This window comes from Anarrhichthys ocellatus, unplaced genomic scaffold, assembly GCF_004355925.1.
Source record: "Anarrhichthys ocellatus isolate YVR2014 unplaced genomic scaffold, GSC_Weel_1.0 scaffold24, whole genome shotgun sequence".
Taxonomy (NCBI): domain Eukaryota; kingdom Metazoa; phylum Chordata; class Actinopteri; order Perciformes; family Anarhichadidae; genus Anarrhichthys; species Anarrhichthys ocellatus.
Genome location: NW_022280054.1, coordinates 3,575,307 through 3,599,437, shown reverse-complemented (window position 1 = coordinate 3,599,437; position 24,131 = coordinate 3,575,307). Strand labels below are relative to the sequence as shown.

The 24,131-nt window shown below is 43.6% G+C and overlaps 4 protein-coding genes across 4 annotated transcripts; 2 read left to right on the top strand and 2 right to left on the bottom strand.

The window, feature by feature from the left end:
- The first annotated feature begins 732 nt into the window (after positions 1 to 732).
- slc46a1 (solute carrier family 46 member 1) lies at positions 733 to 5,720 on the top strand. The gene is made up of 6 exons (XM_031861103.1): positions 733 to 1,373; positions 2,167 to 2,558; positions 2,664 to 3,142; positions 3,654 to 3,737; positions 3,876 to 4,032; positions 4,182 to 5,720. The coding sequence occupies exons 1-6, from the start codon at positions 1,062 to 1,064 to the stop codon at positions 4,234 to 4,236; spliced, it is 1,479 nt and encodes a 492-aa protein (XP_031716963.1). The 5' UTR covers positions 733 to 1,061; the 3' UTR covers positions 4,237 to 5,720.
- A 1-nt stretch (position 5,721) lies between these two features.
- sarm1 (sterile alpha and TIR motif containing 1) lies at positions 5,722 to 11,207 on the bottom strand. Its single transcript, XM_031861102.1, has 8 exons — positions 10,070 to 11,207; positions 8,791 to 9,409; positions 8,485 to 8,697; positions 8,293 to 8,384; positions 7,882 to 8,208; positions 7,580 to 7,769; positions 7,169 to 7,290; positions 5,722 to 6,915 (listed from the first exon to the last, which is right to left on the bottom strand). The coding sequence occupies exons 1-8, from the start codon at positions 10,549 to 10,551 to the stop codon at positions 6,804 to 6,806; spliced, it is 2,157 nt and encodes a 718-aa protein (XP_031716962.1). The 5' UTR covers positions 10,552 to 11,207; the 3' UTR covers positions 5,722 to 6,803.
- Positions 11,208 to 12,504: 1,297 nt separating this feature from the next.
- Positions 12,505 to 17,790, top strand: vtna (vitronectin a). The gene is made up of 8 exons (XM_031860770.1): positions 12,505 to 12,592; positions 13,448 to 13,567; positions 13,657 to 14,112; positions 14,234 to 14,373; positions 15,010 to 15,166; positions 15,283 to 15,435; positions 15,523 to 16,047; positions 16,605 to 17,790. Exons 1-8 carry the CDS (start codon positions 12,535 to 12,537, stop codon positions 16,721 to 16,723), a joined length of 1,728 nt encoding a protein of 575 aa, XP_031716630.1. The 5' UTR covers positions 12,505 to 12,534; the 3' UTR covers positions 16,724 to 17,790.
- On the bottom strand, positions 15,512 to 23,792 carry scarf1 (scavenger receptor class F, member 1). The gene is made up of 11 exons (XM_031860769.1): positions 23,470 to 23,792; positions 23,135 to 23,196; positions 22,897 to 22,998; positions 21,802 to 22,342; positions 21,509 to 21,727; positions 20,879 to 21,007; positions 20,532 to 20,638; positions 20,332 to 20,443; positions 19,839 to 19,963; positions 19,237 to 19,374; positions 15,512 to 19,111 (listed from the first exon to the last, which is right to left on the bottom strand). Exons 1-11 carry the CDS (start codon positions 23,568 to 23,570, stop codon positions 17,997 to 17,999), a joined length of 2,751 nt encoding a protein of 916 aa, XP_031716629.1. The 5' UTR covers positions 23,571 to 23,792; the 3' UTR covers positions 15,512 to 17,996.
- Between the last annotated feature and the right edge of the window lie 339 nt (positions 23,793 to 24,131).

Genomic DNA, 24,131 nt, shown 5'->3' with positions numbered 1-24,131 from the left:
TGTGCATTATCTTAGCTCATTCATATTAAAAGAAATGTGGCTACCAAGTGGAGAATTAGTATACACAATAAAACTTGCATGTTTGCTGTAGTCTGTCAAATGCCTTCCTTCAAAATTAATTAAAATAACCAGTTAAATAAATTTCTCTTTGACACCTCATTAGAATTAATTAATAGAGAAGAATGCTGACTGCATAGTTTTAGTTTCAAAACAAAAAAAGGCAGTTTAGTACCTTCACATAGATTTACAAAATTGACTACCAAAGCACTTTCTCTTGATAGTTGTCTCTGCTGCCATCTTGTCGTTTGTCTCGTTATGAATGTCCACTGATATTCATGCCTGTTGCACAATACGCGTGATATTTTAGACAGTATATGCTGTTATATTCCATTTCTAGGCTGCCTTTTAAAAAACATGGAGCCAATGACTGCAGATGTAAAAATATCCTGTTAATCATTAAAAAGATAACTTTTGTGCACCCACAAGCACCCCCATGGCTAAAATCATAAATAAAGTCCATAAAAATGCAAGCTATGCCATGTATAATGATTGACATCAATTAAAAAAAAAAAAAAAAAACAGAACAGTAGTTTGTAGCAGGGCGGTTGAGTAGGTAATGTCTGCTGTTCTTTTGTGGGAATTCGGGGTGTTTTAGAAACTAATGGTAGTTGACATTAGAGATAAAGAATAAAGTTACTTAGTAGTTAGTTACTCGGAGAATAGGCTTTGAAACAGCATTTTAACTTAACGACTTAACATGAAGTGGCCAGCTATTCCACATTATCTAACATTAGTTATCTAAAATGTGTAGTTCACAGCTTTGTCCAGATGGGGCTGCCGAGTTCACTCTTCAACGTGCCTCAGTGTCGCTTCCTTTATTCGGCTGAGCTGGCAGTTAAGTTACCTTTAAGCTCGTTTCATTTCACCCCACAGAAAAACACCAGCGGCGCAATCAAACTAGCGTCGGGGAGCAGTTTAATGTTTGTGTTCAGACACTCGGAATCCAGAGAAAGTAACGTCGCAACAATCAATGTTCCCAGTTAACGCTAAGTCGGTTCGACATGGACGAGCTGGACACCGCAGCGATCCTTCCCGACGTTGCGTCAACTGACGAGGAAAACAACGGCTCGTGTGGCCACAAAGAGGAGGCCGATGTTCCGTTACCGACAACCCGCTTCGTACGACCGCCGTGGAGATGCTGGCGGCCGGTTTCTGTGGAGCCAGTGCTGTTCCTCTCCATGTTTTCTCTGGCCCTGCAGGCGCCTCTAGCCACACAGTATCTGTGGGACCGCATCAGCGACGACCTGGGCTACAACGGCTCCAAGAGGTCGGAGTGCAGCAACGGTTCCGTGCCTCCCGACCCGCTTCAAATGGTTACTCATCTAAAATAAAATACTCTTATGTCTCAGCCATTTAAGTGCCTTGCTCTAAGGCACCTTCATACTTGTCTGCTGTCAACGCTCATTTATCCGAACTACTGAACAGCAAAGCGACCTAACAGGCCAGCCATGAAATCTCCTCTGATAACCGCAGCTGGTGTCAGGTGCGCTAATTAGATGCAGGCCAGGTGTGGATCATGAACAATCATTAAAAAGGCTACAAGATGTCACTTTGCTATATTATAAGCCACTATACATGCAACACAAAGGCATACAATACACAGACCAAAAAAAAGACATAAATCATTATTGCACAATGGAAGCAAGGCCACAATAAACGACATAAATGCAGCTAAGTTACATTTAGAGGCTTTTTTTTATTTTCAAAGCAAAATGTGACGATTAAGTGTAAAGAATCATCAGTGCCTAAAATGCAAGTGCATACATTTCACACAAAATAAATAAACCGCTCTTCTTTTTTTGAGCACTTACAAAAAGAGGAACAGCAGTCACAAGTTAAAACGATGCACATGCACAATTTGAACAGGTTCACTGACTTTTTAAATGAGAACTAGTAGTAGAGGTTTGAGGGATCAGAATGGTTCAGTCCTGCTCAGCGGAGCATTGACGGTTTGCTTTACACATCTAGTTTGAGACATTCTACAGAGGTTCCAAGGTTGTTATGGGTAGGCTAGGGGACAAAACAGAAACAACTTGAGTATCTCAAACTCCTGTTGGCTGATAAATGTGGTCGACCGGGTTACAATCATTGTTTTGTTTTTTACAGGAGGTGCAAACCATGACAGCCCACTGGAACCTGTACATCAGTCTTGGGGGCTTTTCTGTAGGCCTGTTGGTGGTGCCTCTCCTGGGCTCATGGAGTGACCTCGTAGGTCGCAGACCTGTCCTTATCATCCCCAACCTCGGCCTGGCCCTCCAAGCGCTGGTTTACCTCGTGGTGATGTACCTGAAGCTGCCTGTGGTCTACTTTCTAGTGGGCAGGCTGCTCAGCGGCTTTTCGGGGGATTTCAACGCCATCCTGGCGGCCTGTTTTGCATATGTGGCTGACACCAGCGACAGAAGGTCCCGCACCTTCAGGGTGGCCATCTTGGAGGCTTGTCTGGGCCTTTCAGGGATGCTAGCCAGCATCATCGGAGGACAGTGGCGGCGGGCACAAGGGTGAGGAATGTTAGTTCCATTTAGCCAGTGCACTTTGCTCAAAATCAAAACCTTTGCTATCTGAATTGGTAATCATTACCATTATGTTGTTATGCCTCTATTTAGGTACATCAATCCGTTCTGGCTGGTCGTGGCCACTAACTTGGCTTCGGCTCTGTACGCTTATCTGTTTGTCTGTGAGTCCGTCCTGCCAGACCCAAGTGCCAAGCTCCTCACCTCTCGCCACCATAAAGCGGTCTGGCACCTCTTCTCAACAGGAGGCAGTACCAGTGAGGCGGGTGGAAGATTTCACAGATGCAAGCTGTGGCTTTACATACTGTGTTTCTTCGTAGTGATGACTGTACACATGGGCTGCAAGGATTTGTATGTGTTGTATGTGCTGAGCTCACCGCTGTGCTGGGGGCCGGCCCTCATTGGCTATGGATCAGCAGCTCAGAACCTGGACTACCTCAGCAGTCTGCTGGGGCTGAAGATCATGCAGCGCTGCCTGGAGGACTCCTGGGTGGCTGTCGCGGGTCTGGCCTCCAATATCATCGGGCTGGTGGTCTTCTCTGTAGCTGACACCACCCAGCTCATGTTCACAGGTGAGTTAGTGACCTCCAGATGGTTGGATGGACAAAAGGTTTTCTATCCAGAAGCAAAAGTGAACGGTAAATGAGATGACTTCAAGGTCTTATTAAGCACAGAAATCAGTCCTTATCTCAGCATATTTAAGCATATTCAGCCTTTATAAGGAATGATAACATATAAAATGATGTTACACTGAAATGCAATATGCCCTTTTCACATTCATTATCCTTCTTCAGCCACAGGTGAAAATAATCTCACATTATCAGCTATCATGAGTCCAGCTCAGCAAGTGAAAGACTGAAACCAGTCGATAGCATTCTCAGATTTCACAGATTGTAAAGTAGTTGCACAATAATGTATGGGTCATTTTATGACAGAATAAAAACATACAACAAGAATACATGTATACAAATGCAGAAACATGATTTAAAATGTTAGCAGTGGTCACTAATGTGGTGTCAACTGTGTCACAATGTACAGTATATCTTTTTAGCTGCTACTAAATTGAGATTTGCTTGTCACCAGGATATGGTTTGTGTTTCCTCTTCATGGCTGTGACGCCTGTGCTCCGGTCAAAGCTGTCTAAGTTGGTGAGCCCATCAGAACAAGGTCAGTCACTGAACATTTACAAAATACTATACTCCTGAGTATTATATTGCTACGATGCGGTGTAAGTCCCTTTTTCACGAGGGACTGCTTGCACCCTGCAGCTTGTATACATTTCTGTGTGTTTGAACGTTCTCCCAGGTGTCCTGTTTGCCTGTGTGGCCTGTGTGCAGAGCTTATGTTATCTGGTGGGCAGTGGCCTCTTCAACTCCCTCTACCCGGCCACACTGCACTTCATGAAGGGCTTCCCTTTCCTTCTTGCTGCCATCATCCTCTTCATCCCTGCTGGAATAATTGGGTGGGTGTTGCTCTGGCCTCATTGGAATAATGTAACTTTTAGTTATATTCTTATTTGTCAATTCTAATTACCAAAAGAAAGACAATCTGCACCTTTTTTGAAGATGAGCAGAATAAATGATTGACCATTTTCAATGTTTGTCTTTAAAGGACCCTGCAATGTTTAGACCAGAGGAGAGACCACAGAGACTCCACGACATGCTGACCTGAAGAGAGGAACCAGTCAGAGAGTTAGAGTTCATCCTGGTGTCAGTCTAAGACGTGAGCAGCTCTGACACAGAGACATCCGTCTGTGGTGAGGGGAGAGATTTTTGATCTTAACACAGTGATCGGGTGCTTGACTTTTCGTTAACTAGCTCAGCGATTGGGATTCTTCCGAGTCACATCAACGTGATCAAGAACAGAGGATGGAGAATCAAGCTCCTGACTGACATGACTGTGAAACCTCCTCTGTCTTAATGATTCGATAGTTTGCTGGGCCTAAAAACAAAACACAGTCTTTCATCATGACATTCATACAAATGAAGTAATGAACAAGGTTCGATTCATGCTTTCATTTTGTGATTTGATACATTTCAATACAGTGCCAAAGAGTGCCTTACATTTCCATTTTGAATGTATTAGTTGCTGTAGCTCAAATAACACACTACAGGTTAAGGTGCTAACTCTAAGAGGAAACTCCTCAGTTGTTCCAAAACATGTAAAGCATGGGTGCAACATAGTGTGTTCACAGAGGGTCAAAAAGGGAGGTGACGGATATGACCTAGTTTTGATTTGAGAAATGCTTTAGATCGATAAATTGAGATCACATAGATTGAGTGACGGTTAAGTTTATTTTACTGAAAGATGAGTCATTTGTTTGACAAGATCAATCCTTTTTATTTTTGATATTTAAAATGTATTTGTGTTTTTACTAAAGTAAAATTTTAAAAGCATGATTTTTTTTTCAACAGTACTTTTTTCATATGGTACTGCTAATTTGAGTAAAAGATCTGAGTACAATTTCCACTACTGTCTGTTCGGTATCCTAAATCTATTAGTGGATGTTCTCTCTGGAACCCTCAAACAGTGAAGTTAGTACCTGAGATTCATGTTATGTCATAGCATGTCCAAACCCAGCTCTCGGTAATCCACATCAGAGAGAGAAACTGTAGCGGCAGCCGGGGAATAATGAGTTCCACCGTGACCCTCCTCCCTCCTCCCTCCACCACAAACAACACGGGATAGTCCCAGAGCTCAGGCCCACTGCCAGCATGCACACAGGGGTCAGGTCCTAGATGCACAATGAGGGAACATGAGCTGCCAAATCAGCTTTAAGATGCACAAAGGGAAGTTGAGAGGCTAAATGGAGTATTAACTCTGCTACTGTGAATTGATCGTGACGATTATTTTTTTTCTCAGACATTCTTCAGACGAATTGTGTGACAAAATTGACTCACAAAACTGTCTATTCTTTGTTGTAATCAGTTGTGCAATATTTATAAGTTGCAATCATTTAATTTATTGGAATAGAACTGGATCATGTTGGATAGTTTGTGGTAGAGATGATGGTTCAATTTGTTTCATTTTACATGTCACGCGTGATTAAGTGAAGTTCATATAAAGGATTTCACCGTTCATTTATTTTACAGCACCTTTTATTTTCCACCATGTTTCAAATAAAATTATCAAATTATTTGTTTTACACTGAGAGCATTAAAAAACATCACACAAAAAAAATCCTGTCCTACTTTTTTGAAAAAAAAAAGCTTATTTAATAAATGCAATGAGGTGAACTTAAAATGCAAACAACATTAAGGCAAGATCAGATAAAAGCCCTGCAAAACAGCAGTTTCATTCAGGCTACAGGAGTATCATTCTACAACACAACATGTGTCCAACACATCTTGATGACTACATGACCGTATGAATTGCAAAGCACACAAATAATGACTTATCAGGCTTAACACTGTGGTAAATGAAACCTCCAGTCAACAGTATGAAATGATAGTTTTATGTATTACAGTATGTTGTAACAGCAGTCTACAAGACAGAATCATTTTCAAGGAGTCAACAGTTTTTGACTACTGTAGTTCATGTATGTCAATTCAACATTGATAATACAGTCGGAAGGAAACGTTTAATACTACATGTGCATTTTTGTTGCCTGTACACTCCTTAAATCCGTATTTGGTTAAATGTTGGGTGCATTTTTACAGCTTGTAGCTCATTTATATCTGTATGTCATGCCTCTAGCTTAGATAATGCCCACCGTGGATACTCCCATCATGTTCTATTCAATGCATCACAACCAAAACATAAAAATATTTATGTCAGCAAAGTCAGAGACCTGCTTTGGTCTTATGAATGTACAGTATACGAGTTGAACAAAAGATGGTTGCATATAACGTTTGTGATGAGCGGATGCTTCAGACATTGCTATTGGTGATTTTGCTGGGGTGCCAATAACGGCTGATCTATCACAGTTATTTTCCTGAGAGACAGAAGGCGTATATTCTGTTCCTGATTATACATTAACAGCAGTATGAGGGTACTAGGATTATAGGCTTACAGTTTATTCTGTACAATCAGAAAATCCCCTTTTGATTTGTATTTATTGTTATATATTAGGTCTATTTATATTAGGTCTTTGTGTGAGCATGTAAGCTTAACATCAAATTGACTTCACATGCATTTGAGCAGAGCAGGGAAAGCTGCTGGCCCGTTCACCGTGGGCCATGTTGTGTTTGGCTGGCTTTGTTTAAATTTAGCTATCAAACTGTTTATGTCAGTTTATTTCTTTTTCTGCTCTTTGGAGGCGTCTGTGCCGTCGGTTTGGTCTTGGTGTTCTTTCAGGAAGCGTAGGATCTTCTCGATCGTGGCCTCCTGATATTCATGGGACCATCTGTGTCAAGAAAAAGGCACAACAGGCATTTGATGATGTGCATCATGAGAAAATCAGTTCTCCAATGGATATTTTAAAGATCTGCTAAACATGAATCGCAAACAGTAAAAAGTTAACCCTTGTATTCACAAATTATTCATCAAAGAAATAAAAGGCTAACTAAATAAGCTGTTAAACCTGTTGATTAATTTAAATGTACTGTATGTTTTTTTCTCAGTAGAGCTTTGGTATATTTGTGTATACTGTTACTCACTTGATACCATTGAAGTTCAGGATTGCTCTCATGTCCTCCGGCAGCGACATGGGATCGGGCCACATAAATTGATCTGTGACAGGAACTATGTTCTTCTTACCGGCCAAGGCTGTGACTATCTCCTGCAAGGTCAATGAGGATTCCTTAGAGTCGATGAAACACTCAAATGTCCAGACATGTAAAACATCATCTTACCCCCTTGTTTGAACTACAATATGTAATTTCAACTGATAGCTCAGTGAGGGAATATGAATGGAGTATGACTAATACAATTCCACAAGTTTCTGTTGTTTCAATAGAAATGTAGAATATCTTGATAGGGGCTAAGTTTTAAGCAAAATAAATCGATACAATGTGACCTAACATTTCAACACGGAGTCCCTCACATGCAGAGAATGGAAAACGTCCGACCTTATGCACCCAATCCTTCATGGCAGTGTCACCCATGCACTTGTCGAGCGCGTTGGCGGACAGGACCAGGATGAAGTTACGTGCCCGCTGTACGCTCTGGATCAGTTTGTCCTCGAATTTACCGGACTCCAGCTTCTCCACATCTATGAAGACACTGTATCCTCGAACCTGCAGGTGCACCTTCAGAAGACTTGGGACGGAAAATGAAATGAGAAAGATGTAGTTTCAATATACATGCATTCTGACCTTGTCCATTTAAATCTTTATGATTTTTTTTCCACTAGTCCCGTTTCAGGTCTGACCTGGCCAGCTGGGAGCCGGTGGTCCGACGATAGCTGATGAAGACGTCGGGCCCTGCAGGCAGGGCATCTGTGTGGCACGGTTTTAAGGGCCTGCGGTTGGCAGAGAGTATCCTGGCTCTGTGGACGCCGTTGTCTATGTGGCAGTCGTGTTGGAGCTGCAGATCGGTCAGGCTCTGGACAATGTTGCGATCCACGCCTGACTGGACCAGGCCATAGGTGTACTGACGGAAACGAGGGTCCACCATAACTAACCAGTCAGCCATATTGTTTGGGTCACATGTGGAGTAGTTGGCATACGTCTTCAACACACGCAAGTCTCTCAAAAACCTGCAGGATTAGACAGAACAGAGTTATTTGTTAGACTGGTGTTAGACTGCGTTGCTCATGTGTTGAAAGGTTTGCACCGCTTGCCTCTTGCGAGTGAGGCTTGCAGTCATGCCAAGATCAGCGCACAGTTCCTGGTCTGTGATGTTCAGCAGGAGGTCTCCATCCACCTGGAGCTCCTATAGAGCAAGATAGTTAGACATGTCAGACACTGTATATTAGCTGGACCTTTACGCCTGTTATTTTTCTATTTGTTGAGTAATAAACTGTGAAACATACCTGGAAACGGTCACAGTAGGCACTGAAGCCAACCTGCTGCAGCCAGGTCAGCACTTCACAGGTTTTCCAGTTGGGCACACATGGCAGGATATGCTTCGGCACTTCCTCCCCCATCATGCTCAGTGCCCGCTTGGCGAGGGCACAGGCTGTGCCATTACTGGAGTACATGACAATTGTTTTGAGGCTCTGCACCGCTCCGATCTCTTGAAATATCTGGAAAGGAGCACAATTTAAAACTCAGTCACAACAAAGCTGCCAGACAGTATCACCTGAACTTTTGAGCTTCATAGAAAGTGGACAGTGTACCTTAGTGTTGCGCTGACGAGACTTGATGCTGGTCTCAACACAAAGGTAAAAGGCTGCAATGCACTTTCCCTCCACTCTCGTGCCATCCAGTAATGGCAAAAGATGCTGCAGATCAGCTGCTGTCTTACCCTGCATGCAGTCTGCACTGTCCAACAAACTGCGGGCAAAGTCATCCGGATCCAAAGAAGCAATGAATGGCTCCACCAGCTCCAAGGTTCCAGATTTCACCACCTCTTTCTCAATTTCTCGGTTTGCAGCTAACACTGTCACAGCCAGACACGCGTAGAAGCGAATGAGTTCATCCTCTTTGGAAAAGGCCAGCGGGAAAAGCCACTCGGCTGCCTGTTTCTCGATCATCAATCGCTGGCAGCGGTGGCCTCCGTACATGGCACAGTTTGCTAGTGCCACAGCACAGTGGCGCAGCACGGTGGGATCCGTACCTCGGCACCAGAAGAGCAGGGCATCCAGGGCACCGTTGGAGATGAGGTGGACGGACGTCTCCTCGCTGTGTTTGAACATGTGCTCCAGGATCCCCGAGACGCTGCGAGCCAGCTGCGCATCTTCCTGATGTCGCGTCAGGTTGAGGACGACACCCAGACCCATTCGTGCTATATAATCTCTGACAACAGAAGTTTGTCAAGATGATGATAAAACGTGACTCGTGAAGTCAGATAGCTAAACTGACTGCAAGTGTCAGTGAACAGCAAACAGATACTCCTGAACAAATGAGGCACAAATATGTGAGTACTGGTAACACCAAGTTATCAATCAACTGGGGCTGAAATGATTAGACAATTAATGAATTGGACGATCAACAGAACATTTTTGACTTTGATTGATTGATTCATACTTTAAGTCACTCATCAAGCAAAAATACTGAACAGTCTTCGGTACCAGCTTCTCAAATGTGAATATGATACTTTTCTCTGTTTCATAACACTGTAAATTTAATATAGTTTAGTCTTGGACTGCTGGTCAAACAAAAAAAAGTACATAGTTATAGACTGATGAATAGAGTGATCAGAATATTATGCCCTAAAACAACATAGATATAAAAGGAGTGGACCCAAAAAGAATACTGCCTTTAAAGCCAATAAAAACAGCCTTTCTATATCCTAAGTTATAAGCTTAAGTTACTACTGTATGTTGATTAATTGTTTTTGTATATTTTTCATAACAAACACACAATCTTAACAGAAACAACAAATTCAAATCATCAAAAAACTGTTGTTTTAGACTGTATCATACTGTTAAAAGTGTTCACGTTATTTGGTCCTACCTGTTCTCTGAGATCAGTATCTGCTCCAACAGTTTTGCAGACTCATAGGTGATCTCCACAGCAGGTGTCTGCTGAAGCTGTAGCAGCAGCTCTAGGCCTCCATCCAGCCGGATCCTGTTGCAGATCTCCTCCGCCACTTGACGGCCCGCAGCGGGCAAAGCCCAGGCTTCCTCCACCAGCTGGAAGAGCTCTGCGATGGCCCTGCGGGTCTCATCCGAATCAGAGGTTTCATGAGACGACTTCAGCCGCCTGATGGCGGAGCGCAGGGCGGGGATGGAGGTGGCCAGAACCGCCTGGACGTCGGCATTGATGCCTGGAGAGACCGCTTTGGGTTCGGAGCCGGAGCCGGAGCCGGATCCAGATCCGCTCCTTCCTCTCTGCAGCCGGCTGACATATTCCGGGACCGTCAGTCGTTCCGAGCTGAACATGATGGAGAAACGTCGGTAGAGTCTCCACAGGAAAAGCGTCAGAGACAAGAGCATCAACCGGCAGAAACGCGTCACTCCCCGTTAATGCTGAAATGTGTTTGTTTACAAAGGCCTCAGTGATCTCCAGCCTGCTGCCTAGAGACGCATTAATCAAGGCCTCAGTTGTGAATCAAAAGTGACAGCTTTCACCAAATTGCATCACCCCTCTCTCTCTCTCTCTTGATGTCATCCGTGGCAGTAAGCCCATAAAGACTCGTAAGCAGATCTTGAGCAGGTCACAGTATGTCTGCGCATAGTCAACCGCTGCTGCTTTGTCTCTGCTGTCCCACCGGCCAATACATGACTTCATGCATTCACACTGTCTGTTTGCAGAAGTGTCCTTAAAGAGGCGAAACCTCAGCACACTGGACCTGGAACTGAGAGAGTATAGAGCAGATCCTGCTGGTTTTCTGGAGAAGAAACGGACTATTGTTGTCTGTAACAAAGAGGACCTGCTTTGTTTTTTTATACCATTTTTTCTCCCACCTTATCTGACGCACTCTAGCGGCTCGTCTCGCTGCAGAAATACAAAACAAGATACGTCACTCCAGTAGCAGCCCCCAAACCTATCGCATCCTTCGGTCAGCATCCGCAGGCTGTCTGTGTCTGCACGGGTCCGGATACTGCCGGTGATGAACAGGAAAATAACACCCCTCCTCCCCCTCCTCCCCCTCCTCCTCCTCCGCCCTGCATCACAGCCGGTCGGAGCGTGCTCTGTCAGCCCATGGATGTCTGTAAACACTGCAGGCCCTCTGCTGGACGAAGAGGGGAACAACTTCTGAGCTACACTATAATTGTTTCTGGTAGCTCTACTCTACATTAGCCTTTGTAATTGTTTTATTAAGAGGAATTAAATACATGTCATTAAGAGACAGGAGAGAAAATGCTCATAAGATAGTATCAAATTTAAAAAATAAAATGTGTCTGCATCAAGATATCTAGGCAAACATCACACATTTTGTGAATGTGAAATGTAGAAGATCCTATTGTATTGGTGTTAATGGAGAAATAGAGGGCATTGTGAAAATGTCAGTGGATCCATATTTTATTTGATTTATCTTTTTAGTTGTAATGACTCATGCAATAATGGATACAAATAATGAACATTGCAGCTTTGACGGATTACTTGTGATTGTGATTTTTAAGGTGATCTGTCCACAAAGTCATCAGTGTTCCTATGAAAAAAAAGTCATTGTGATAAATAAAACTGCTTAAACTTTACACACACACAAGTGCACGTATACACATGAAGATAAAGGTGTCTACTTTGTTACGCTTTTCTTCTGCAGTTTTAAAAACTGCTTTATGGGACGACACAGCAGGCCAGTACTTTGCTCCTCTCTGTCTTCACTGAGGCCTCACAATGGCACCAGGTGACAAGATACGTTCAGGTCTAGTCTGGTCCTGAAAGCGGTCAGGCCTAATAGATAAGACAGCACACGGTTGTTGCATTCGTGCTGCAACTAACGATTATTTTATTGTTTATTGTGTTCTCGATTAAGCGTTCAGTTGTTGGTCTATAAAATGGGGGGAAATGTTGATCACTGTTTCCCAAAGCCCAAGATGACGTCTTCAAATGTCTTGTTTTGTCAAAATCTTAAAGATATTCAGTTTACTGTCACAAAAGAGGAAATAAAGCAAAACATATTCACATGTAAGAAGCTGGAATCAGAGAATTTTGATTAATTTAGTAGTTGACGACTAATCGATTAATTGCTACAGTTCATGTTGCATTACTCAAACTGCTGAGAGCAAAATCACTGCTCTGTGATAAATGACCCAAATCAACCCGGTCAGAGGTCAACAGGCTTAAACTTTTGTTTCCTATCGACCTCTTTCTCCCTGTGTGTCTCTGTTTATTTGCTCGAGTAGAAAGAGTTTTGCAAATAAGGTTAAAGTAAACAAGGAAGCGGGGTGACTGACACATGTTTCCAATGATTGCGAGCACACGACCCGTCATTACTTTTTCATTCTGTCCTCTCACACAGCAGAGGCAACATGAGGCTGTGGGCCGTCCTGCTGCTCGCTCTGCTCGCTCAAACCTTTGCTGTAGAAGGTAAGTACAACATTAAAAATCACTTTTAAAGTTCAGAGAAGTATTTGTAGCGAGCAAATAGAGGAGTGTTGCTGGTTGTTGTTCATCCTTTAGTATTATCAGTTTACAGTAAGACATGAAAATGGGTCTACTCTGTGTGTCAAATGTACTGTGTCCTGCTTACTACATAAAGCAATTAACATTTAACAAAACAATTATTCATTTTATTTTAAATGTATTTAACCAATCGGAGGGATCAACTTTGGGTGCCCTATCTACACAAGTAGACAATGGTTTCCGCCAGGACTGCTGCCAACAATTATATTAATAATAACTTAATCTGATTTTAACAGTTAATCAATTCATTGTTTAGTTTATAAAATGCTAGCAAATAGTTAGAAAATACTGCATCACAAATGGCCAGAACCCAAAGTGATGTCTTCAAATGGCTTGTTGTGTCTCACCAGCAGTCCACAAATCTACATTTATTCAAATTTAAAATGATCAAATTGTGAAAAGCAGCAATTATCACATTTATTGCCTTTTTTTTTTATTAATGACTTACAAAATGAAGCCAGTATCAAAATAGTATAATCTGTTAATCAATTAAGTATTTTTTTCAGCACTAATTACAATTATGAATACAAACGGGGTACGATAGGCAGGCATTACTATACAAAGACAGTTATAAAGAATTGTTATTAATGATGAAGAACCACATATCCCATGAGCCTTTGCCATGGGCATACTGTCAAAGCATACATTTAACTTTGTTGTTCAAAGGAGTAAATTCATGTGGTCAGAGGTGCAAAGAATACACAAATAAAACAACAGAGCCAATCAAGTTCTCATTCTCTCTTGTCATTTCATCTTCAGAGTCCTGTATGGGACGCTGTGAGAATGGCTTTAACTCTCAGAAGAAGTGCCAGTGTGACTCGATGTGCAAGTATTACAAGAGCTGCTGCTCTGACTTTGAGGTCACCTGCGGCATGACGAGTAAGAAACCTCTCTGCTCATAATAACGTTGCCAAACAGTCAAAATGGTGCAGGGAAAGATGGTCGCTGATATCACTTTTCTCCCTCAGCTCGCGGAGACACGTTTGTGTTTGCAGAGGACGATGATGGTGAGCTGTTTGAAGGTACCCCTCCAACGCCTAGACGTTCAGCACACGACCAGTCTTTCACTGTTATCAGTCATCAGCTGAAGCCAACACAGCAGCCCATATCAGACTTTGGTCGCACACCACAGCAACATCCAGAAACAGCACTGGAAATGAACAAACCCCCTCACCTGATAGAAACCATACTTCAGAAAACCCCTGTTACACCGAAAACATCCATTTCACAGCCAGTCGAACCTCCACAGATGGTCCCCAGCACAACTAGACCTTCTGCGACTGATGCAGCAGCTGAGACGACCACTGTTCCCGTCACAACATCCGCCTCCACTGAAGCCCCCGACCCGGACTCTGTGGTCTGCAGTGGGAGGCCTTTTCACTCCTTCATGCGACAAAAAAATGGCTCCATATTTGCCTTCAGAGGTGAGTGATCCCCTCATATTCAAATGTGGTAATCTGACATTTGATCAAAGAGCCAAACGTGAAGTATACAATTTTGTGTTATGGTGGAACATGCCTATGAACCTCTGTGTTTTTTTTCTAGGGGAGTACTTTTTTGAAATGGACCAGAAGTCAGTGCTTCCTGGTTATCCAAAGCTCATAAAGGACGTGTGGGGCATCAGCGGGCCAATTGATGCGGCCTTCACCCGCGTCAACTGTCACGGGAAGACTTATATCTTCAAGGTGGGAACGCGGGAAATTGTTTTGTTTTCATAAATGTTAGAAATATTCACGCGAGACTGGTGTAAAAATCATCAATCATTGGACATTTATTCTTCGCAAAGAAGGAGACAGGGTTGATTCACATACAGAATGTACATCAAGACCGCTCGAAGATCTGTCTCCGAGTCTCTGGTATTTATACTAAGTAAACAACATGCAGTGGGCTGGGACAGGGTAACACACACACACATTTTGCGTTTCACACAGGCGTCTACGTATCTGGACATTTTAACAATTCGTTCCAGTACAAAGGTCACTTTCTCGTAAATCATGGTCGCAAATCAGCCCTGCGTAAGTATTGACGCTTTCTACAAGATTATTATCATTGTTATTCAGGACAAACAGCTGAAATGTTCTTTCGGCAATCAACTGCTTCTTAATAGACTAAACATTTGCTGAGACACCTAGTGTCAGTGAAAGTTCACACAAGGACACAGGCCTTAAACACTACAGAGGACATGAGCTTCTGTTAAATGTGTAACATTCCTTAATCATTTAAACGCATACTAATTAGTCATTTCGATTTTTCCAAACAATAAATCATGTGTCACACCCCTGTATTAATAACAAGTTAATGTTGAAACAAACCTTCAATAGGGAAAGAAGTACTGGAGGTTTGATGACGGCGTGCTGGATGATGACTATCCTCGAGATATCAGCGTGGGCTTTGACAAAATTCCCGATCATGTGGATGCAGCGTTTGCTCTTCCTGCTCCTGGTCACAATGGAAAAGAGAAGGTCTATTTTTTCAAAGGTACAGCCAGACATTACACATAATATCCAGATGGTTGTACAGAATATTTTGGTGAACATGTGATAATGTACTTATCCTATACCTAACATAAAGTTACTTATTGTTGCTTTCTACAGGGGATCAGTATCACATGTACGAGTTTTTGCACCAGCCGTCCCATGAGGAGTGTATCACCATGTCGGTGAGGTCTCCGTCCACGCTGTTCAGGCGCCACACTGACCTATACTACAACAACTATGAACGTGTTCTCAGCGAGCTCTTCTCTGGCTGTGAGTTGTGGCATCATAGATTAATTGTACCTGTTTGAGGGTGGTGGCAGGTGTTGTACAGCTTAATGTTTTTCTAACATTCTTCAGTGCCCCAGCATCACGACAAACACCACTTCATTGACAAGGACTGGAAGGGCCTCAAGTCTCCAGTGGATGCCGTCATGGCCGGCAGAATGTACGTCCCTCCCTCGAGGTCCACAGGACGCCGCAACGACGACCGTCCTGACCAGCAGGGGGGTCAACAGCAGGGCCAGCAGTACCAGCAGTACGGACAGCAGTGGGACCAGCAGTATGGACAGCAGTGGGGTCGAAGGAGGCAAAGCCGCTCACCCTTCTGGGGGTCCACGGCTGAGCGGGGGATGAACATGGGCCAGGACTTTGCAGAAAGGGGGATGGAAATGGGTCTGAGGTTGGCAGAGAGGAGGATGGAGATAGAAGAGAGCTTCGGACGAGACTGGGACAGACGGTGGGATCAAGACCGGGACCAGGACAGACGGAGAGATGGTTACCGTCAGAACAACAGGGGCAACTATGACTCCAGAGACGGCAGGTCGTTGTGGGAGTCCATCCAGGGGAGTCTGCCCATACAGAGTGTCTACTTCTTTAGAGGAGGTAACACAGCAGTGTCATTTAGGTTGATAATAGTCATACAAAACAATTTAACAAAATAAATGCTCCCTTAATATGAATTGCTTTATTTAGGTTCAAGGGTGAGGTGGTCACGGGTAACCATTTAACCCCAGGAACAGGACTGATGAAAGAAGACCTTAGTGAAATGAGATACAGATGTCGAGAGCAGCTGGAGGGGCAGACAGGAACTCATTTTAACTAATTTTATTAAACTTTCCCCAGCTAGCCACAGAAGGCTTATTATACCTACTTTCACATGCTGTGTAATAGTCCACATGACAAAGAAACAGATGCCTAAAATCACTGCAGTTCTTCTGCATTTATGGCTGTCACCTTTAAGTGATATAGTGTACTGTTATCAAGTTTATGATTCACCAAAGAATCATAAACCACAGTGTTTCAAAGCATGCTGACACCGATGACAGGTCCAATGTGAAGTTGTTTTACTGACTGAGAGTGAGATCTTCTTCACACAACCTGACCATGAGCTGCTCCAGAGATATGAAATGAATGTTGTTTGTTGTTTCTGTGTTTTCCAGATAAATACTACAGAGTGGACCTCAGGACCAAGAGAGTTGACTTGGCCACGCCTCCATATCCCAGATCTATCGCCAAGTACTGGCTCAGCTGTCCAGACACCACTGGGGCAGAAAAGTAGTTTGATATATCAGGCATTGAAACAGGCAGTGCTGGCTGTTGAAAACCTGACACACTTGCTCTGTGTAACCCATAAACAACTGCTCATCAACTTTGGCAAATATTCATCAATCAAAGTCCACACACAGCTGCTCTCCACACAGTAGTTGACCTCAACATGGCCAAAGTTCAACTGGTCGATAAAGCTCATCTCGTCTCAACATCAGCTGACCTACTAAATTAAACACAACTATAATGACAATAAGCTCATTGGAGTAAGCCGAGAAGAGATTGCAAATTGAATTTAAAGGCCACATTTTGATATATATATATACTTCAAAATGTTTATTTTCTCCTTCTTAATCATAAGGATATACAGTGAAAAACAAAATATAGCACAGGGCTTACAAGAGTTCATCCATCAAAGGGTCATAAACATTTGGCACATGGTTGTACAGATATATGTAATAAAAATGAAAAAAATCCCTATATTGCAACAGGGAGGGTTTTACTCAACAGCAGCATCATGTGACTGTCAGAGAGCAGTGACAGACGGGACTTTGACCGTAGGTTGTAGATGTAAAAAGATTCTTACAATTCCAGTTTAAGTAGCAGAGAGCAAAGTATAATACTACTGTAATACATACAGATGTTTACACGATGTACTGTGTTACTGAGTGAGTCCCTTTTGATTGCATATTCACAACCTGTTACAGTCTGTCTTACATGTATTTGCATCCATGATAAATAAAAACAACAGTCATCAAGAACACAGTTCATGATCTTTTAAGACTACTCTGATATTTTTGCCGCTGTTTGCTCTTGTCTTCCTCGTACAACACGGATGTTTTATTGTGTGTTTATCCGTTATCTGAGTCAAGAAGCAGACACTCGCCCAGATATTACAGTACTTGTATGTATACAGTTACAATACAACATGGAGAAATCAAAAACACTTATCACACAATTGTCCCTAATAATCGTGTTGATATACAATTTAAGACACCGAACGCAACCAGTGGCATTGTTAGGAAAAGTTACCAAAATACCTCACCTGATATTCTGTTGCTTCTGTTTCATTCATATTTCAATCTAAAATATAAATGTCATGTGTTTTGGTTTTTTAAACACAAATGCTGCATGAATATCAATATGCAGCTGTACCTGTACATTGTGTAACAGATAACAACTTAATAATTCAAGAGTTTCCTTTGTGCCTGTAACTTTAAAACTGCAGAGTAATAAATATGCAGTTGCGTTTGACTCAGACCTGCTGACGTGTTCTTTCTCAGAGGTTATGAGAGTTTAATGATGACATTTTCATAGCAGGGTTCATCATTCACACCGACCACTGCTCCTTCATTGGCGATGATCTCAGTGAGACTCACAGCGTCTCCTGCTGGTCCCACAGTCAGGTAGGTGCCCTCAGTTTTTCCTGTACTAGGACCACAACTCTCAGCCCTCAGATCTGACCCTGAGACAGATGAAACCACCTCTGGCACGCTCGTCAACAAGGACGACAGAGGCCTTTTTGGAGTGCCGCTCTCTGATGATGGAGTGTCATTAGCACCAGCTGTGTCAGCGGAGTTGAGAGCAGCATGCTTTCTCCTGATTGGCTTACATATGCCCACCTCCCCTCCAGGTGGGCCTCCCTCCTCCCACACGCTTGCCCGAGTTCCGAGCTTCCTCCTTGGTGGTTTGGTGATCCCTTCAACTCCTTTGGGCTTGGCCTTGCCAGACTCCTGCTCCCTTTGTCTCTGGAGGCTTCCGAGTCGCCGCAGCATGGCTTGAACTGGGCCTTCAGAGCTTGTCTCCGTCTTTGACGCGGGCTTACCTGCCCTATCCACCGTCACATACAGGGTGGTGACTTTATTTAAGACCCCCACCTGAGCATCAGATGTCGGCAGCTGGCTACATTTATGAGCAACTGTGTTGGACATAGTTCGCCTTCGTCCTAATGCCCCAGGGACATGCAGGGTGGCCTTGAAAGGGGTTCTGCCTACTTCCTGGTCCCCTGCCTCACAGCTGGAATCCTGATTGTCTGTCGCCTGCACATCGACTTCATCTTCCCCCTCCTCGCTCTCAGCTTCATCTTCCTCCCCAGTTCTAGCTGCACTCCCCTGACTTTGGAGGGCAGACAGCATCAGAACCCCCCAAGGTAACTTGGGTTTGTTGCGTGGGTGTCCAGGGAGAGCTCCAGGGTCCTGAGCCGAGCCACGCCTCTCCTTGGGGCTGAAGCGGGTTCCCTCTGCAAAAGAGACAGAAGGCCGCTTGGACTTGGCGATGCTGGAGGTGCGAGGGATGTTGAAGGGCGAGGTGATGTCCTCACAGCTAAAGCCGCATGGGTCTAAGAACATGTTACACTTCGAGCTCATCTCGTGGAACTCGCCGCCCGCAAGCGCCATGATGTCTGCCAAAGAGACGGAGACAGAAAAGTCCAGAGACATTAGAAGACATGGACGGGGAAGTTTGAAGTGGCAGTTCTGCTTATCTCTGAAAGAGGGCAATGCAAGTCTGGTTCATCCCTAATCCTACCTTCTCTTGGAGGGACACAGTAGAGCACCTCTTCCTCCTCCTCATCACTGTCGAAGGACGACCCCTCAGTCACCCATCCAGAGGAAGGAGGCTCAATGAAGCTGTGGTTGAACGTCAGCTCTGGGTCATGGTGAGACACTGTGGGTGTGTATGTGTGACATGAAAAATAGATGAATTATAAAACATGCTAGTCAATTCGATACAAGGCTTATTCTCTATTAAAACTTTTTCTTATTTTGCACTAATTTTGTGTATTCAGGTTAATGTAAATGTCTCTCCAGGTTGTGAAACATGTTTTTGTGCTAAGTTTTAGCTCCATTGACCTTCATTAACACTGAAGAAATTTCTCCTTCAAATATTTTACCAATCTGAACAAAGATGGATGATACATTTCTTATCATTCCTCCAGAAAGTAAAAGTTGAATAGCACTCAAATATGTCGTAGTACGTGTAAATAAAGCTGAAAAAATATCATGTTGTCATGTTGTCTTTGCATATATATGCAACTTTTGTCATTGAAGAGTTTGTACACAATCCATGAATTACAATGTATCATTATATTATGCAGCATTCTCCGAGAAATATTGTGCTGCAGGACTGACCAGTGACACGAGGGAGGCCAGAGGACCAATCAGAGATGCAGGGCAGGGCAGCACCGATGTTAGCCAGGACGCTGTAAACGTGATATTTCATCCGAACTGACCAGCCTCCATCGGCCACAGCCGCCCTGGAAGACAGAAGGTTCATATTGTACGAATTTCACACTTTTGCACAGTGCCTCAGTTGAATTTGTGTTGATTGTAAAGTTGAATGTCAGTAAATTAAATCCATGGTACTGAATGTCTTTCCACCATTCAAAATGTCATGATAATATCACAATTGCGGAAGAATTATTAAGTTCATACTTCCAGATTCTGAGTGTTGTTACATAAATAAGTCTGTTCTTTTCTGAAGTTGTAGCGGGAAAAGCTTTCTGCTAGTCGTGGCTCAAAATCCAAGTGACATATAGAAGTTGGTAATGTTTGGCATTCTATGAAATGCTTATACAGTTTGGTTAGTGGGCCTAATACTGGTAGATGGAAGTGAGAGACAGACCTGTCTTTGCCATCGACAGGACCTCCTCCACAACACAAACAGCAGCAGAGCACAGCAAGGAGCAACAGGAGCAAAGGAACGAGCACACCTGCTAGTACAGCAGCTCTGGCACCTAATATAGGCACACACAAACACATCAAGAAACATTTGATGCCCTGAATAGCATACACAGATACTATTGGATGGATGGATGGACGTACTGTTGGGACAGACACCAGTGACTGGGTCGCAGCTGTCCCCCTCACTACAGTCACAGGCGGAGGAACAGTTGAGGCCAAACTGCAGGGCGGGGCAGCTGCTGTTACAGCTGGGGGAAAAAACAGTCATGCAATTATATCACGACAGCAAAGGAAATATCCTGTGTATGAACACTGAATCTATTTTAGTGTACAGTGAAAATATACTGCATGAATAACATTGTGAAAAAATTAAAGGGACCACAATGTTTTGCATGTTTGAACCTGCTACACAAATGTATCATACATGCTTCTAACCTTAAGAATAAAGGCCTTTTTTTCAATCTGCTGACACTGCACTTCACACTCACCTCTCTCCCTGAAAGCCTGGCTGACAGACACATCTTCCTGTCACGTGATGGCAGTCACCATGAAAACAAGGGCCACACAGGGAGCTGCAGGCGTCTCCAAACGTCCTGTTAGAGCAGGCCGCCTCACACCTGGCGACAGGGAGCCATGACCAAGTACACAAAGAATAAGTTCACAATGAATTACAATCCTAAACCTTAATACCACGTGTCTAAAAAACAACTGATTTACCCTCTTTTGTTGATATTGCCCTACACATATAAGCACTTATGGACATTGCAGACAGAATAAAATTACTTGTCTTTCCATCTTCATCACACACTCAATTTTACAGTCCATATTAAGTACACATTGTAACGCTGGCTACTTTAGAAACGTGAAGACGCAAGCAAAGACAAGATCAAGGAGCAGTTTCCCGCAGACTTAATCACCAAAGACTACAAAAATCATACCATTATTTTTGCATGTAGAACACATTAACTATGAACTGCATTAATATAATGTTACAGCCAATTTTTTCAATGGCATACCGTACATTTTGAAAAACCAAACAATGATCCGTTACCCTTCCCCGTGACTTCACTACAACGCGATCAAAAGGGCTCGTGTATGCCTAAAACACGCATGCACACCTGGATCCAGTCCATCCTGGGTCACACCTCCAACATTTCCCAGTTTTTGGGTCACAGGGCTCGTTATTCCTGCAGCGTGGACACTTCTCCTGGCAGCCGTCCCCATAAGAACCAGACGGGCACGGGCGGTCGCATCGTGTGCCGTTCCAGCCGGATTCACAGGCATCACAGGAGCCATCGGTGTCAGAGCAGAGCTGGTTGTCTTTACAGAAACCACAGCTGAGGACAGGAGACAAAAAACAGAGAATAACACACAGGTATTTAAACAAACAAATGTATCTACTGACACCCACCTCATTTTACAACCACTGCCGTACTTCCCAGCTTCACAGGGCTCGTTGCATACGACCCCCTGGTACCCCGGGTGGCACAGGCACTGCCCATTGGCCGGGTCACAGCTGCTGTGTGTGAGGTCACATTCACATCGCCGGTCACAGCTGGGTCCCCACCAGCTTGCCTCGCACTCACACATACCGGTACGCTGGTTACATTGCGACAGGTAGCAGTTGCAAGTGACGGGACATCTGAGCCCCCAGTGGCCCCTGTGGCACTGACACCGGCCCGTTAGCTGGTCGCAGCCTGGGCCCGCAGCTCCCCCGCTGATGCACTGACACGGCTTGGAGCAGGTTGACGTCCACCAGCCCTCGTCGCAGGTGCAGTTTCCGTGGACTGGGTGGCAGTGGCCGTGGCGGGTGCACTTGCAGGCGTACTGGCACAGTGGACCCCAGCGATTGGAGTTGCAGGTGCATTCACCAGTGACGGGGTCACAGCGGCCGTGTGGGTAACACTGACACACCTGGCGACAGTCTGGAGCCCAGAGCTCGGTAGGACAGCCTGGTAACAAACAAACAAACACAGAGAATACTTATTAAAAATAAAACACTAATGTTGTACAAAACAACCAATTTATAGTGGTGGAATGTAACTAAGTACATTTACTCGAGCACTGTACTTCAGTATAATTCTGAGGTACTTGGGTTTAAAGTGAGTTTTTCCATTTATGATAGTACTTCTACTCCATTTCAATTTTGAAAGAAATATTGTACTTTTTACTCTTAATGATAAGACATATACTTTCACTGAACTTTTGCTTGTAAAGGAGTATTAAAGCATAGTGCATATGCATTGTATGTTGTGTTGGTAATTTTACGAAAGTTAAATATCTGAATACTTCTTCTAACACAGGTTATTAAAACTTTCAATTCAGGAGAAACATTTACTGGTTTATTATGTAATTTCACAAAGAAATGCATTATTAGTATCAACTTAAGTGACCATCATTTTTACACAATAAAACAGAAATATTTAGTGCATTATAAATCAAACAGACAAAACAGACATGTCAGTGAATTGATGCTAAATATCGCCTGTTGTTTAATGTAACTCACGTGTTTTACAGTGAGCTCCGTAGAAACCAGGTGGACAGCGACACACTCCAGGATACACACAGATCTCACCCTTCAGGCAGGCCTGCTCACTTTCACACACAGCTACACACACACACACACACACACACACACACACACACACACACAAACACCAGTGAATGAAACAACAGGAAAAGCAAAACAAATATGGAGGCAGTGAAAGCATAATGCTTCTGTCCATTAGAGTATTTAAACTCACGTATGGTGCACTCTTTTCCATCTTGACGCCATCCAGTGCAACAGACCAAGGTTGAAGGGTTCCTAAATACACAGAAAATAATCAAATTAGCCTGACAAATCTCAAAATAGCTGAAGAAATAACTTAAAAGGAGAAGAAGACAAAAAAAATGATTATCTGTATTCAGACTGAGGAGCTGTCCAGCACAGTCCGAAACTCCGTAGAGCTCTTTGAGAAAAACCTTGGCTAAAAGGAGCTACAGTTTGTCACCAGAAGAGAATTAACATTTTGATTTGTTTTTTCAGGTGTGTTAAAATCAAAACAGTAAAACGGTGTGAGTGAAGGTAAAGTTGTACCTGATATTGTGGCAGACGTTCCTCCCAGTAGGATCCAGTGTTTGTGAGGAGGACAGCGAGCAGCAGAGCAGAGCACTCAGAGCTCTGAGGAGAAACTTCATCTCCACACAAAGTCCGAAACCAAAACCCAACGACCAAATATCTTTCTGTCTCACGTCTTTGTGTCCAGTCTGTTCCCGACTTCGTTCTCTCCTCTCAACTTGTTCTCCTTCCAGTCAGAGGGAGCACAATGAGAGGGAGTATCTCTCTTTCTGTCTACCATCCACCCTTCCCTCCTGCTTTCTCTCTAGTGTGTCATCTTGTGGCTCCACTGCAGCCAGAGAGGTCGAAGCCCCCGGGTTTCCTCTTCACATTTCCTGGGGAAGTCAGAGCCACTTCCTTCTATTCAACCAGACACAGAGCTTTTTAAAGATGGTTGAACACTAACACACAAAACTCGCCGCACACACTGGTGGGACTCGCACAAACGCAAACACACACCCCTGATGTTCACCTTTTCCCCAGAATCTATTGTTGACATTCTTCCAGGACATGATGAACGCCTTCGCCCTCCTTATAAGTCTTGAAAGTCAGTACAAAGATGGTCACGTAATCACTTTGAGCTCCTGCTTTCATTCAATAGCAGCAACATTTGGTGCACAATGCCATTTTTTAAATCTGGT

Bases quoted from the DNA above. Each gene is read 5' to 3' on its own strand.
- sarm1 (XM_031861102.1), bottom strand. From the start codon at position 10,551: ATGCTCTTGTCTCTGACGCTTTTCCTGTGGAGACTCTACCGACGTTTC. The intron at 8,385-8,484 runs GTATGTTTCACA...CTTGCTCTATAG, and splicing joins CCTACTGTGACCGTTTCCAG to GAGCTCCAGGTGGATGGAGA. The intron at 6,916-7,168 runs GTGAGTAACAGT...TTCTTGACACAG, and splicing joins CTGAACTTCAATGGTATCAA to ATGGTCCCATGAATATCAGG.
- scarf1 (XM_031860769.1), bottom strand. From the start codon at position 23,570: ATGAAGTTTCTCCTCAGAGCTCTGAGTGCTCTGCTCTGCTGCTCGCTG. The intron at 22,343-22,896 runs GTGAGTTACATT...GTTTGTTACCAG, and splicing joins CGGAGCTCACTGTAAAACAC to GCTGTCCTACCGAGCTCTGG. The intron at 19,112-19,236 runs GTAGGATTAGGG...TCTCTTTGGCAG, and splicing joins CTGTGTCCCTCCAAGAGAAG to ACATCATGGCGCTTGCGGGC.
- slc46a1 (XM_031861103.1), top strand. From the start codon at position 1,062: ATGGACGAGCTGGACACCGCAGCGATCCTTCCCGACGTTGCGTCAACT. The intron at 2,559-2,663 runs GTGAGGAATGTT...GCCTCTATTTAG, and splicing joins CAGTGGCGGCGGGCACAAGG to GTACATCAATCCGTTCTGGC. The intron at 4,033-4,181 runs GTGGGTGTTGCT...TTGTCTTTAAAG, and splicing joins ATCCCTGCTGGAATAATTGG to GACCCTGCAATGTTTAGACC.
- vtna (XM_031860770.1), top strand. From the start codon at position 12,535: ATGAGGCTGTGGGCCGTCCTGCTGCTCGCTCTGCTCGCTCAAACCTTT. The intron at 12,593-13,447 runs GTAAGTACAACA...TTTCATCTTCAG, and splicing joins TCAAACCTTTGCTGTAGAAG to AGTCCTGTATGGGACGCTGT. The intron at 13,568-13,656 runs GTAAGAAACCTC...TTTCTCCCTCAG, and splicing joins GGTCACCTGCGGCATGACGA to CTCGCGGAGACACGTTTGTG.